The sequence below is a fragment of the Plutella xylostella genome, chromosome 6 (genome assembly GCF_932276165.1).
Source record: "Plutella xylostella chromosome 6, ilPluXylo3.1, whole genome shotgun sequence".
Lineage (NCBI taxonomy): Eukaryota > Metazoa > Arthropoda > Insecta > Lepidoptera > Plutellidae > Plutella > Plutella xylostella.
The window spans coordinates 7,382,858-7,396,552 of NC_063986.1; the positions used below are offsets into that span (position 1 = coordinate 7,382,858).

The 13,695-nt window shown below is 34.9% G+C and overlaps 4 protein-coding genes and 1 long non-coding RNA gene across 7 annotated transcripts; 2 read left to right on the forward strand and 3 right to left on the reverse strand.

Annotated features, from left to right (window-relative positions):
• The first annotated feature begins 95 nt into the window (after positions 1-95).
• Positions 96-3,559, forward strand: LOC105384898 (protein CREG1). Of its 2 annotated transcripts, none has more exons than XM_011555184.3 (6): positions 96-221; positions 1,103-1,289; positions 1,703-1,857; positions 2,175-2,294; positions 2,577-2,658; positions 3,121-3,559. In XM_011555184.3, exons 2-6 carry the CDS (start codon positions 1,112-1,114, stop codon positions 3,291-3,293), a joined length of 708 nt encoding a protein of 235 aa, XP_011553486.2. In that variant the 5' UTR covers positions 96-221; positions 1,103-1,111; the 3' UTR covers positions 3,294-3,559. The 2 variants fall into 2 exon arrangements, with proteins under 2 accessions (XP_011553486.2, XP_011553487.2); XM_011555185.3 differs by lacking the exon at positions 96-221 and adding an exon at positions 499-652.
• A 448-nt stretch (positions 3,560-4,007) lies between these two features.
• Positions 4,008-10,187, reverse strand: LOC105384920 (golgin-45). Of its 2 annotated transcripts, XM_038119966.2 has the most exons (7): positions 10,012-10,187; positions 9,433-9,932; positions 9,204-9,341; positions 8,848-8,909; positions 8,198-8,567; positions 4,484-4,628; positions 4,008-4,325 (listed from the first exon to the last, which is right to left on the reverse strand). In XM_038119966.2, exons 1-6 carry the CDS (start codon positions 10,034-10,036, stop codon positions 4,485-4,487), a joined length of 1,239 nt encoding a protein of 412 aa, XP_037975894.2. In that variant the 5' UTR covers positions 10,037-10,187; the 3' UTR covers positions 4,008-4,325; position 4,484. The 2 variants fall into 2 exon arrangements, with proteins under 2 accessions (XP_037975894.2, XP_037975893.2); XM_038119965.2 differs by lacking the exon at positions 4,008-4,325 and having other exon boundaries at positions 4,350-4,628.
• Positions 6,123-7,469, reverse strand: LOC105391487. Its single transcript, XR_007266352.1, has 3 exons — positions 7,311-7,469; positions 6,774-6,977; positions 6,123-6,258 (listed from the first exon to the last, which is right to left on the reverse strand). It is a non-coding gene; the product is annotated as an uncharacterized LOC105391487 (long non-coding RNA).
• Positions 10,188-10,566: 379 nt separating the features above from the next.
• Positions 10,567-12,197, reverse strand: LOC105384897 (glutaredoxin 3). The gene is made up of 4 exons (XM_011555183.3): positions 11,958-12,197; positions 11,601-11,769; positions 10,887-11,161; positions 10,567-10,800 (listed from the first exon to the last, which is right to left on the reverse strand). The coding sequence occupies exons 1-4, from the start codon at positions 12,005-12,007 to the stop codon at positions 10,623-10,625; spliced, it is 672 nt and encodes a 223-aa protein (XP_011553485.3). The 5' UTR covers positions 12,008-12,197; the 3' UTR covers positions 10,567-10,622.
• A 111-nt stretch (positions 12,198-12,308) lies between these two features.
• On the forward strand, positions 12,309-13,675 carry LOC105384895 (prefoldin subunit 5). Its single transcript, XM_011555182.3, has 3 exons — positions 12,309-12,539; positions 12,623-12,832; positions 12,937-13,675. Exons 1-3 carry the CDS (start codon positions 12,438-12,440, stop codon positions 13,105-13,107), a joined length of 483 nt encoding a protein of 160 aa, XP_011553484.1. The 5' UTR covers positions 12,309-12,437; the 3' UTR covers positions 13,108-13,675.
• Positions 13,676-13,695: the final 20 nt, after the last annotated feature.

Consider the following 13,695-nt stretch of genomic DNA (forward strand, 5'->3'; position numbering starts at 1 on the left):
AGCGCGCGGGAACAGCTAGTCTACTATAAGTATAGTTTGAATACCCTTATCTCGTGTCAACATTATCCTCGAGTTAGATCACATTTATCTGCCTACGTGATCCTGTTATCATTAAAAGAGACGAAATTATCGATGATTGAAGTTTATTAGTCAGTTAGGTGGAATCCTCGCTGAGCGATACACATCATTCGGGCAAATAAGAAGACAAAATAGCAAATTAGGTAAACTTTATTCTGTAAAATATATCTTCAGTGGCATTTTAAAAATATCTTATTACGGTTAATCGGTTATTTGTTGGTTCAGAATAAAATCTGTTCAACAAATAACTCAATAGTGGCAACTTCGCAAGGCGAATTTGACCACGAATATGTTTGAACATGGTTTGAACCAGTTTGAACCATAAAAGCAATTGTTTGAAAGTTTGTTCTTAATATTTATGGGTAAAAAGTTGAGGATGGCATGGTATCACTGAACAGCTGTTTCTGACAGTGACAGATTCATATTTTTCATTCATTCAGTCAGTTGTTTCTTTGTTGTGTTTTGTTTTACTTTACGCACTTCCGGCGATTTAAAAATACAGCGCGCCTTGCTAATTAATTACGCTTTATAATTTGTGTTTGTGACTTCGCACTTTTGGCATGGTTATCACGAGGTAAGATTAAATATCTGTTGATATCTTATGAAGTTAACAATTTGATGATCTTCAAGCGCTTATTAGAAATATGCCTACCTACATAAGAGAACAAAGAATTTATTTATACTGATATTGAGATGAGATGCTTACCTAACAAAACAAGCTTAACTAATCATATCTACATTCTTTGTTCATATCACCCGATGCTCATAGACGTGCCTTCTACTAGAGCAGGTATAGCCACATAACACATTTACTCTTGCGGTGTCTATTTTGGTACCATGTTTTAAACTTTCTTATAAAATGAAATCCCCTAGGGGGCCTATTTGTATAAAATTTACATGCATGCATATTTATTAGTTTACCCGTGGTTAACCCTGTCCACTTATTCCAACTTAAAAAAATACACTTTTTTTAAAGCACTATTGTTTTTAAAAATATTTAAAGCTACCAATTTATGCTTTTCAGGTTTTCAACATGAAGGGGGCACTTGCATTAGTTTTTTCTTTATTCTTGCTGGCTGAAAGTAAATACAGGAGCGACCATTGGTCCAGAGCTAATGAGATATCCAGCCATCGCCCGGACAAGTATGGCAGTGACCCACCGGACCACAAGGAACTCATTCCTATGGCTAGATATGTGCTACATAATTCTGGTAATTTAATTTTCTATTTTCTTTTATTACTTTCTACTAGACACAGGAGTAAACTTACCCACCTTCCTCTTTCTTTGGCTATACTTACTATACCTAGTCAATTAATATTGGCCCAAATGGATTTAACACATAATTATCTCTTTTGCTGTACCTAAAGCATTAGCACTGGGCAAGTTCAATTATGTCAGGAAAGACTATATTTTCTTGTTACTCAGTTCAAGGTAAAGGTGAAGCAGCTTTTAAGATAGATTTTATTTATGTCCTGGCACAATATCAAATAAATCATTACATACCTGTATGAATTAGATTATTCTAGTAGGTATTTTACAAGGCACTTACCTACTACCTAGCTATACACTACAGGAATAACCTATTACATACTAATCTAACACATACCTACACACACGTTTCAGACTGGGCCTCAATAGCCACTATATCGGTGTTGCCAGCTATATCCGGGTTCCCGTTTACCAACGTGAAGTCGATCGTGGACGGCTCGCTGGCCAACTCGACCGGAGTCCCCTACTTCTACATGTCGCCCTTGGATTTCACCGCACGCGATCTCGCGGTAATACCACGCAACAGTTGCCTCTAATTGCATTGTTATATAGCTTCAGATAATTATTTAGATCATATTGTGTTACATAGTTGGTGTGTAATTTATGAAGATAAAATTTGAGTCAAAGATGCATAACAATAACCGATTTAGGGCTCAAAAGATAACTTTATAGATTGCAACAGAGCATCTGCGGAGTTGGAATTATAGATAGGTACAGCCTGCGCATAGGAACCTAAACTTTCTCTGAATGTTCGTTTCTTTGCCCGATACTGTACCTACATGGTAGATTCCGTAACATTAATATGAAATCAAATGCGTTTCAACAGCAAAACAGCAGAGTCACGGTTCTGGTGTCTCTTGAAGAGTCCGGCTACTGCTTGAAGAAGTCGTGGGACCCCGAGGACCCGCGCTGCACGCGACTCATGCTGTCAGGGAAGATGAAGAGGGTAAGGAATGAATCCGTAAAATACGTAATGAATGAATACGTAAAATACATAGAAGCTTCTTCCTCGCTGAGTAACCATGAATGATTTTAGATCGGTACTATTAAAAGTCTAGCTAGTAAAACAACTGTACATCTACTTATTATTAGAGAGATATACGAACTAAGTACGGGACCACCACGTTTTAAACACTTATTTACAAAAAATTACAACACATATACCTGGGATAGGTAAACATAATATACCTATACATAGGTATCTATTATTTTATGCATTATCTTTCAGGTAAAGGAAGGTACTCCAGAGTACATATTCGCTAAAGCCGCCTTGTTCGAGCGACACCCGTCTATGGCCGACTTCCCACCAGGTACCAACGATGATGCTGATTTTTAATGAATTAATTTCATAAATAATGTATAATGTTTTTGGCTCAGGGTTCGAATCCCGGCCAAATCAGATTTTTGTTAAATGTAGACTGTGGCCTATATTAATAAAACATCAAACTCTTCATAATGAGTATGGAGTACTATACGATAGTACGATTGGGGTAATTAAATCACTTGAGTATTTGTAGCAGGTAATTTATGTACACCTTGACATTGCGTATTAATTTGAATATTGTATTGTTTCGCCATTAAATACGGTTCACAAATTTTAACTCAATTAGACGTTGTAAAAACGAAACTATGCTACTGGAGTATGCGTTCTAATGGACATATCCCAGTAATTATACTGGCGGCGGCTTCTTTACATACTCTCTTGACTAACCACAAAACTAGATACCTACATAAATCTGGGCCACATAATATCATTACACGACCTTTCACAGACCACAACTGGTTCGTGGCCAAGCTGAAGATAGTCCAGATAGCCATGGTGGACTGGTTCGGGGGAGCCAAGTACATACCTGTCCGGGACTACCTCGCCTACAACTACACCGGGACTGAGGTGTTGGACCGACACAACCACTTGCTCAGGGCTACTACTGAAGTAGAGGCTTAAACTTGGTAAAAGAAACGTAATATAAGAAAAGATGTGATAACGACTAGTGATATGGGATAGGGGAGAATCAAATTCAAATGAACTTACCAATATTGTTATTTTTATGCTTGTATATTTTTTATAGTTAGTATCTATCCAATGAATAATATAAAAGAACAGTTTATTTTAGGATGGTATACTTAATTATTTTTGTTAAAACCTATTTTGTATTGTAGTGTGGAGGTAAAGGCTGTAATTTGTTAATAAAAGGATTTTTGACATAAAAATGTTTATTTCCGTAATATTGATTTTTATTAAACAAAGCCAAACTCATGGCGCTCGGAATGATTAAAATTTAAGGTATTTAAATTACAAACGAAAAGACGACACTGTAATTAATTTAAATATAGCACCATGTACATTGGATATAATATTATGGTTAAACTTCTTAACTCTAAATAACAACTTCATAAATTTTATATCCACAACCTTATCTGCTGCATTTTTCAAACTAAAGCTTAATCCATTCTCACTTCATCCCACAGGTTACTAAAAATCGTCAAAAAATGTATGATCCATGTTCATATTTTGCAACGCAATTAATTAATATTGTTTACATTGGTACCTAAATCGATTCATATTCCCATTATAGTCAAATCTCTAGAATCCATAGTATTCTAATATCATTAGGTCTCGGTCAAGGATCATTAGCTTTAATCTTAACTTAACATATAAAGGTGTTGTTAAAGTGGTATACTAAGCTGAAAGGGAGATAGTCAGGGGGCCAATCTGAAGAGAACATCTTTTCGGCTTAGTATACCAGTTTTGCAACACCCTGTATAGCGGGGGGTTACTCTCTACTTTACCTTTTTTTTTTGTTTTGAAGCACTGCTAAGCTAACTATATCTCTACCTCGTTGCATTCAGCTCTTGTATGCTCGTTTTTTATATAGCTAGAATAACCCTCCAGAAGATTTCTATATCTAAAGATATTTTTCAATTAAAGGCGTTAAGTATTGCTTGAATAGTAAACTAATAAATTAATAATACTTAGCCCTAAATTCATAGAGATTTTTGACACTTTACAGTAGGTTTAAAATTTGATGTTGTGATATACGAATTTCATCTTTCAAGGGTCGAAATTGATGTGTTTCAATTTCAATTTTAACCTTTTTGTAATTTTAAAATACGGTCTATGAATTTGAGGGTTGGTTTAGAGCAGCTGCACCCTCCCATTGCAGTGGACACAGGAGGCTATGGGCCGCACGGTGCTGCCGCTGCTGTTGTAAGCGTGATGTACAAGTGCGTTCACTGGCTCTTCATTCACCTTCTTCACTTCTATTGGCGTAGCTAGTAACTGGAATGGAAAGGAGAAGAATATTATAGTATTTTTTTTAAACAAACAATTGACAACATTTCAAAATTTTATACAGTTGAAATTCGAAAACCATTTAGAGATATGGCTCTAATATTCACAAAAAAAAATGTTTCCGATTTTTCTTTTGATTTATTTCAGAGAAAAACATAAAAATCTAAATTATCATTCGTGACATCACGATGTGGCATAATAATTAAACGGGCTTTTACTTCTAAAACATAAACAACAAAAAAACATGTTATGTCACTTTGACAATGACAATGACAAACATCACTCAAATGTCTGTCACTTTTATGTGTCCTTGTCAATGACGGAAGTACGTGATTGGTCCTTGCCACAAAATAAAGTTGAAGTTGAAGCTGATTGGTCCTTGTTCATGTCAATATAATGTCATCCAACTTTTTTTTTTTAGGTTAGGCAGGCAACGAAAATATTTTTATCAAAGACTACTATAGTATAATCGGAATAAGACTGTTGACTCAAGGTCAGAATCCGTATCGCAGATGAGCGCCATCTAGAAATCAAACATGGAACTAATCATACCATACTATACGTATAGGTAGGTAGGTAGGTAACCTGTATTGTATAGCTGTTCTATCAATGCCTGTTTTTTATTCAATCTGCTGACAGATTTCCTTACCAGAAGGAGAAAATAATATAATCTAGTAGATTGAACATAAAACAGACATTAATTATGCAGTCTTATTTCAGATAACAAACTGAAAAAATGATTTTTATGAATAAATAAAACAATATGTAATTTCTATTAAATATTTTAATGACTGTAGGCACTGCACTCCGTCGCTTTCACAGTTCGCCCCAACAGAATGGGCAGAACTTAAATTATTTATCAATAAAGACTTATAGGCGGCTTCAAATGCGAAAGCATTGGGCATTGTGTTGCTTTGGCCATGTGACCGAATAGCTCCAAAAAAGTTTTCCAATGGGTCTTGGTTTACATTTCTCAGTAAAATTGAGTCTATACCCATTGATTTTAAGAGCTGATACAATTTTTCTATTCTTTCTATTGTTTTAATCCAACTCTGTACGGAAGGTACGGATACAGTACGGCCGGCTTTGTCACAAAACTTCATTGATTTTAAAACTTTGAGGCTTCGTCTCCAGAGTGCGTGGTGTGGTGATTTTGGCGTAACTGCCGCCCTGTACACTTTTCCATTCATTACCTGGTGATAACTGCCATTAACTGAATCGAACAGGTCGTCAAAAAGACGAAGTAACCTTGCAGTGTGTTTACATTCATCTGGTAATTTTCCACATTCTGAAATATAAGAAAAGTTACATATAATCATCTCATATTATATGGCCGAACAAAGCCACAGAGATATTATATTATAATATAAGTGTAATATACAAGTGTAAATGACATGCTCCCGGTAAATTTTACCATATTATGTACTGGTCAAACTAACAATTGACTTTGAGACTAAACCAGCTACCTCCTAAGCATAAATTTATGTCCTTAGGTAAAAATAACCTAACCTAACCTTACCTTGTGATGTGCTAGGTACATCCATATGTAATAGTGGCATATTACTAATTGGTTCAGCAATCAGTAATGGTCTTCTTCTTCTATCATCTTCAACATCTCCTGTGAAAAAGGTATAATTATTATAATAAGTATTTATACAAAACATTTGATGACAGCAGTATAAATTGAGAATCAAAAGCAAATATAGATAACTAGCTTTTGCCGCGAGCTTCGCTTCGCCTTAAAAGTTTTCCCGAGGGAATTTCGGGATAAAAAGTATCCTATGTTCTTTCTCAGGGTCTAGACCATATGTATACCAAATTTCATTCAAATCCGTTCAGTAGTTTAGGCGTGAAAGAGTAACAGACAGACACAGTTACTTTCGCATTTATAATATTAGTTAGGATTAGGATTTAATGTGCCACAAACTTATCTGTTCCGGTGAGAGCGAATTAAATTGCTTACTAGTTCATTGTATATTGATATAGATTAGATGGGTTTATTAAAACCTCAAGGGCTAATTACCACTATGGGCAAACTTAAAATCTTATAGAATGAAGAAGTATTAGACATTTACTTGAACTGTCACCGGAACAGATAAGTTTGTGGCACTATAATGCTGAAATAATACATACTTGGTAAAAGACGTGAAGGCACTGCCATAGGACATAATTTTTTGGGGTAGAGGTATGTCTCCACAAAATGTTTTCGACAAACTCTTCTGTTCTTGTAAACATAATCCACATTTAACTCATTGAGGTCACCACCAATTCTCGTTATCCAAATCTCAAACAACTTATTGTTCTTCTTAGGATCTGGAAACGTGTGTAGGAGAGTACCTGAAAATATTCAATGTTCTTATCAAGTAAAGCTTAAAGCCAATAATAAAATGAATATAGAACTTGAACAAAAACAATAATTAATAAAGAAATCATTCCCTACTGTTAGGTTGGAAGAAATTTGTTGTATACTCTCAGACACCTTAAGCTACTGGAAGGGACAATTTAACCGAAAGACCTCCAGCTACCTATAGGTTCAGTTAATACTTGTAGGAGTCTATACTATAACCTATAAGTAACACTGGAAAAAAGTTTGCTTGGATAACTTATCATAACTTAAAATGTGATTGTCTTGGAAACCTTTTCAATCATGAAGTATACAAACTAACTTACCACTTCCTGCAACGACATCACAGCCAGGTACACAGCATTTCAGCCTGGACATGTTCACACCAAAACTTGAGCATAAAACAGAGTCCGTGGGAAAGCGCAATAGTTGTCGTTTATTAAGATATCCGTAAGAAAGTCCAATCGTGGGCAAAACAGAATCCGTAAGAGCAGTAAAGTCAAATAAAAGTCCAAAAGTATCGCAAACCAGAAATAAACAACGCAACAGAGACGGTTGTGAAAAAATTTCAAACTTAAAACTTGACGTTTGTGACATGTGACATATGTCTAAACTGCCAAAATTCAAACTCAAAATTTGACGTTTGCGACATGTGACATATGTCTAAACTGTCAAAAAAGTTTCATGTTTAATTCACAGCCGGCGCTGCTGGTAATGAAATATTTACGATCGTTTGTACTGAGTTGACATAGCATGATTTTTATCCCAAGCCTCGACGTGACGTCACTCATACTAAAAATATTTTGAACTTTGAAATCAAAAAAATATATTAAAACATAGAAATATTAAGAAATAAAAAAATACGGGTCATCTAAATTTGTGATATCTCGTCGAAAATAAAATCGGTGAGCATTTTATTTGAAATGTTGTCAATTAAGTACTGTGTATGTTTCTCGCACATTTCCGATATTTACAGAGTAACGTGGCTCATTGTTAGGGGCGGAGCCAATGCTTTTGTTCTTTTGTTCAATGCTTCATGTTGACTATAATGTAGACATTAGACAATGATATTTTCCTTATGTAGAATAGATAGTTGGAACTGGTGGCTCAGTGCTTCCAAAAAGCCTTCTTATTTCCTACCCTGTGAGATTCACAGGTCAGAGTTTGTTATAATGTAATAAGTGTAACCAAATTGAGATAGTTGTATAATTACATTTTCTGCATATTTCTCTGCATCTGTGGTCGCTGGAAGGGTGTACAGTTGACTAATGTCTTGTTTTTCCACATGACTAGTCACATTCTCTGACAGTTTCAACGTAACTGACGCCAAGTCAAGAATGTTAGATGTTGGAGGCATGGATGCTGTTAAGTTGAAGTTGCCCAAAGGCTGGTTGAACATCTTGTCGGATAGTGCAACATTTTGCAGCCACTTCTCATGGAGACTGTATAAGTTCCTGTATGTGTGTAGGAGCAGTTCTCTTGCTCTGTGTTTCTCATCAAACAGCTGTTGGATGGCCTGCTGTAGCGTGTTGGTCCTCTCATTCAGAACTCGCTTCCAATTTGCCAATTCTTCCACCATCAAGCTGAAGTAGGATAATAATTTTACTATGATGATCATTTCCGTACCAACTACCATAAAATACATAGATAGAAATATGCTTTCAGCATTGATTCCACACTTTGTACACTACTTTATATAGATAGATAGATATTCTTTATTTGTACACAAAAACATGGACAAAATTTACAAAAAAACTTAATCTAACACATATGTACAAATGGCGGTCTTATCGCTTAAAGCGATACTTTAGACATTGGCATATTTTAGAAATAACAAATTATTAATAATTAAACTATTCATACCTGCTGGCTAGAAACTTGCTTCTCCACACTTCACACTGCCCCGCAAGCCATTCAGTTTGTTCCTGTAAATAGATTTTATGAAAGGTTAAGATAATCTTCTGACCTGATTGATGTATATATAAATATATATCAATCAGGTCAGAAGCTCTATAAATTTAGGTGAATTTTATTGTCCATCTCATTATGTTATGGATAAATGATACATGAAGAATGTGTAGTGTACTAGAGACCATTCTTACAATAGAGATGCAATAGCATAAAGCATTTCAATATAAAAGTTTTATTACAATGTTGAGGTGGAAAAGTCAGGATAGATTTTGTGCATCCATTTTGTGGAAGAAGTAGCATATACATACCTGATGCGTAGACAAGTGCTGAGCAGAGTTTATCAAGGCATTGGCAAGATGCTTTTTGTCTTCATTCAACGAGTTAACTTGAGTTTCCAGATCTTCCCCCATTGACGCTACTAACATAGTCTTAAGTTCTTTATTGACCTAGAATGTTAATAATAATAATTATAACAAATTTATTAATAAGAAATTTGTCTTTATCAGTGTTTCCTTTACATGGCAAATAATAATTCACCTGAGCTTGTTGTTTGAGTTGTTCTTTTAGAGCCTCATTTTCACTTATAAGATTTTCAATTTTCTTTTGCATTTCAACTTTTTCTTGGCAGGGCTTCTCATCATCAACCACATTCTTATCACCTGCAGAGATGAGCTTTGGTCTTGGCTTAAATTCATTCAGTTTGGTATCCATTTGTGACATTTGCGTTATCAGGGTATTAATATCCATGTTATTTTTTGATCCAGTCTTTTTGAGGCCCTTAGCCATAGTTGGGGGAATAATTGGTTTCACAGCTCCTGGGTATGGTTCATAAGGTACAAATTTCGGATTTTTGGCGTAAGTGTGAGTGTTTTTCTTTTCGAATTTGACTGTATTTGAAGGATAAACTTGTACTAAACGCCCAATTGGAAGAGTTTCTTTGGAAGATGGTTTACATTTGAATTCATAAGACTGAGAAGCTTCGCCTTTATTGGTGGCTTCCATACCATCTCCTGCAGTTCTAGGGCGGCTCATAATTTCTGTGAAAGGTATAGTTTGTTCGTAATAACTGCTGACAAGGCAGAAGTTTACACATCATAGCACTTTATGTTTACTTACTTGGTTGGCTAGATATACTCTCCATATTTAAAGTAATTTAAGTATATTTATTCCTAAAAAATATTGATGAATGATAAATTTCGGGATTGAGCTGTTATTTATTTACTTTACAATAAATGAAAGAAAACACAAAACAATAAATCTCGCGGAAGAAAAAGTTCGAATCAAAAATTTTTGTGTGCTGACATATAAATGTCATAAGATCGTTCTATTACTCTGTGATTGTTTCACAACCTCAGAATAATGACGAAATCGTAAGCGGAAGCCACGGTTTCGGCAGACAGCCCACAGGCCCCGTAGCAGCCTCCTCTAGCTTAATCCTCCCGTTGTTAAATATTACTCTTTAGAGAAACTTAATTAAAACTTAACTTAGAGAAAAGAAGTACTTAATGTTTCTTGAGCTTAATATATTCCGTCCGTCCAAGAAACGTAGGTACTTCATTACTCTCTGTAAAGGAGATTCTATTTAGCAAATAACCGCCGTTTTGCATAAAATATCTTTAGTTAAAATACTATTCATCCATCAACACAAAATAGTAACAGAAAGTAGACATCTCAAGCAGCCAAATTATGTTTTATTCAAAACTTATACAAATAACTGCATATCATTTTCAGGCTTTCAGTGTAGAGTCTAATTCACCATTTTCTAGAAGCTCTTTGATTATATCTAATCCCCCAACAAGTTCTCCTTTCACATAGAGTTGTGGGTATGTAGGCCAGTCCGAGTACTCCTTCAGACCTTGGCGGACTTCTTCATCAGTCAGGATATCAAAAGTTTCGTACTGGACCCTGAAAGAAAATTATACATAAATTAGTCATAAAGAAAAGAGGAAATGTTCAGTGATTTTATTCACTTGAGACCTTTCAAAACTTACCCAGTGCCATTAAGAATTTGTATGAGAGTCCTGCTGAATCCACATTTAGGACTATCTCTGTTGCCCTTCATGAATACCATAACATTATGCCTGTTGATGAGCTGTTTTAGTCTTTCTTCTAAGGGTTGCTTTGGTGCTGCTGCCACACTCACAGCGGCTCCTTTACCTAGACTGTGTGCCTTGACTTTGGCTGAGATCTGAGAAGCATCAGCCCCATCTACTCTGTCTAACAAGTTCCCATTTTTGAAAAGTATTACTGTTGGCACTGAATCAACCTGAAAAATATACATGTGTAATAATAACTATTTTTTGTTATGGTGGATTTATATCTTGCAGCATTTATATAATGTGGAAAATTCCTAGTGTGGCAAATTATGTCCTAGACATGCTATGGTGTATTTTCTTGCCACATAACATCTGGTTGCAACTAAGAACCAGTACTACATTACTGCAGCTTTCTTGTAGTACCAACAATAGCCTCTCACATAACTAATTTATTTTCTTTACTTTACCATCACTTCCGTACAAATGTTAATAATCATTAGCATCTGAATATGTAACACAAAAATGTAATGACAAACAGAAAATGTTCTACACCTGAACAGTGTTTACACATGTTTGATAAAATAAACTTCCTGTTTTTCTATGAACAAAAGTCTGCCATTCTTATGTATTTTTAATCTAAACAAATCTTCAACATAAAAAAATTTATACCTTATATTTCAAGGATGCTTCAGATAATTTCTCAGCATCACAAATACAAAACTTGGCACCGCTGGCTTGGATTTCAGGAAGCTTTGCCAGTTCTTTGAGCACATCTGAAACCTGCCCACACTGGGCAGCCCAATCAGCGGAAAAATGAACCACAGTCAGGTTAGGTGATCTGGAATAATTACAGAATTTTATGATATTTATTTGACCTTTGTATTGTTATTATAAGATTGGGTAAGTAGATAGCTTCTTAGAGGGTAGGTATAAGGACTAAAAATAATTATTAGTAACCAAGAGTTTCAGTAAATGGTGTGGTTTTTCAAGTAATTTGTAATTTATCTGCTTAAAATCTTAACTTACCCAATAGTAGTTCCAAAAATTTCTGCGGTTTCTAGAATGGCTAGCGACATTTTGTAGATTTAGGTTATGTCAATAGAAATATTAGTATTAAATTGAGACCACCACAGATCTGCTACAAGCAGCAGCAAAATATATAGCCAAGTTCAAATAATGCGTATAAATTGTTAAGAAATAGAAACAGCAAAAGAACACCTCTCGGTTTCGTTTCGGTTAAATATTTTTTTCTACCTTGGTGAGTCTGTGATTCCAGTCCAAAGTTGTGACAGTGACAGCTCAAGAATATCCAATAAATTATTCTGAGGCAATAAGATCATTCCAAAACTTGAAATGTCAAAGGAAAGATTTTGATCTGTGATTCAATGATATTCTGTCTGTCTTTGCTCAGTTTGAGGTTATTTTTATTTTATGAATTCAATATTATTCTACAAAATTAATTAAGTTTTCACACAAGATCAGTAGAAACTTAAATATTCAATAAACATGGCTACTGTTTCAACTGCACCGGCGCCTGGCATGCACCAAATTGATTTATCCAAATTGAATTTGCACCAGTTGGGCCAGCTAAAGCAACAATTAGATCAGGTATTGCTCTTTCTGAAGTTATTTAAAGAACACTGCATGGTGTGATGAAGACCTTTTAATTAATTAATGTAATTATTTCGCAGGAACTCAATGTCTGTCAGGATTCTCTTCAGACATTAAAGATGGCACAAGGAAAGTTTGTTGAGTCTGGTGAATGTGTTGAGAAGATCTCGCCGGAATCTCTCGGGAAAACGATACTGGTGCCTCTCACCGGGTCCATGTATGTTCCTGGCTCAATTACTGACACCACTAATGTCCTCATAGATATAGGAACTGGATATTATGCACAAAAAGTAAGTAGAAATATCATTATTATTAGGATAGAAATAATGTTTGTATTTGTTTAAGTTTCAATGTATGAAAACCATGAAATTTTAATTACAAATAATGTTTACAGGACATTGATGGTGCTAAAGATTACTTCAAGAGGAAAGTGCAGTTTGTGACCGAGCAGATGGAGAAGATTCAAGTCATCGGTATTGAGAAGTCGAGAGTGCGGGACGCCATTTGCAAAATGATAGAAATGAAAATGCAAGTCATGGCCCAGGCGCAGCAGGCTGCCTCATAACATAAATGAAGTCTATGGCCTTAATACCAATTGCTTTGTCACCCTTGTAAAATTTTATACTGAATACTTATATCACTGTATGATTGTGAAAAAGTTAATTTATCTCGCAAGATTACAACACTGATATTTTGTATAGTTATAATAGAAATCATATTTGAATGTGATTGAACTTAACTTGCTTGTTAAATTTATACTATTAAACTAACACTTTTCACTATCAAGAAGGATAATAAAGGACTAAATTAACTCCTAGAAGGTGGGTCAGTATTTCATGTAGGTATGCATCAATTATTTAACTGATATGGGTTATGGATGATGAGTATTGTTATGGAACTTGTGAATAAGATAACTGGAGTATAATCACAAAAAGTCAATCTAAATGGAAATGACATGTGTTCCTATCTCTATCATCAGTTTCCCATTGAAAATTTAATGCAATTTTGTTCATCCAGACTCTAGTTTGGAGTAATGGAAAGCTTTTTTAGTTAACAACATTATGTGTAATTAACTTTATTTTAAATATTGTAAGTTTAGTTGGACTATAAAATAAATTCTAACGCTATTTCAATGTTGTTTTTACCATCTTGA

Excerpts from the sequence above, each read along its gene's own strand:
- LOC105384920 (XM_038119966.2), bottom strand. The coding sequence starts at position 10,036 with ATGGAGAGTATATCTAGCCAACCAA. Across the intron at positions 9,933-10,011 it reads GAGTATATCTAGCCAACCAA|AAATTATGAGCCGCCCTAGA; the intron begins GTAAGTAAACAT and ends TACCTTTCACAG. Across the intron at positions 9,342-9,432 it reads AACTCAAACAACAAGCTCAG|GTCAATAAAGAACTTAAGAC; the intron begins GTGAATTATTAT and ends TTAACATTCTAG.
- LOC105384895 (XM_011555182.3), top strand. The coding sequence starts at position 12,438 with ATGGCTACTGTTTCAACTGCACCGGCGCCTGGCATGCACCAAATTGAT. Across the intron at positions 12,540-12,622 it reads TAAAGCAACAATTAGATCAG|GAACTCAATGTCTGTCAGGA; the intron begins GTATTGCTCTTT and ends ATTATTTCGCAG. Across the intron at positions 12,833-12,936 it reads CTGGATATTATGCACAAAAA|GACATTGATGGTGCTAAAGA; the intron begins GTAAGTAGAAAT and ends TAATGTTTACAG.
- LOC105384897 (XM_011555183.3), bottom strand. The coding sequence starts at position 12,007 with ATGTCGCTAGCCATTCTAGAAACCGCAGAAATTTTTGGAACTACTATT. Across the intron at positions 11,770-11,957 it reads ATTTTTGGAACTACTATTGG|ATCACCTAACCTGACTGTGG; the intron begins GTAAGTTAAGAT and ends TAATTATTCCAG. Across the intron at positions 10,801-10,886 it reads CAAATTCTTAATGGCACTGG|GGTCCAGTACGAAACTTTTG; the intron begins GTAAGTTTTGAA and ends ATTTTCTTTCAG.
- LOC105384898 (XM_011555184.3), top strand. The coding sequence starts at position 1,112 with ATGAAGGGGGCACTTGCATTAGTTTTTTCTTTATTCTTGCTGGCTGAA. Across the intron at positions 2,295-2,576 it reads TGTCAGGGAAGATGAAGAGG|GTAAAGGAAGGTACTCCAGA; the intron begins GTAAGGAATGAA and ends ATTATCTTTCAG. Across the intron at positions 2,659-3,120 it reads TATGGCCGACTTCCCACCAG|ACCACAACTGGTTCGTGGCC; the intron begins GTACCAACGATG and ends GACCTTTCACAG.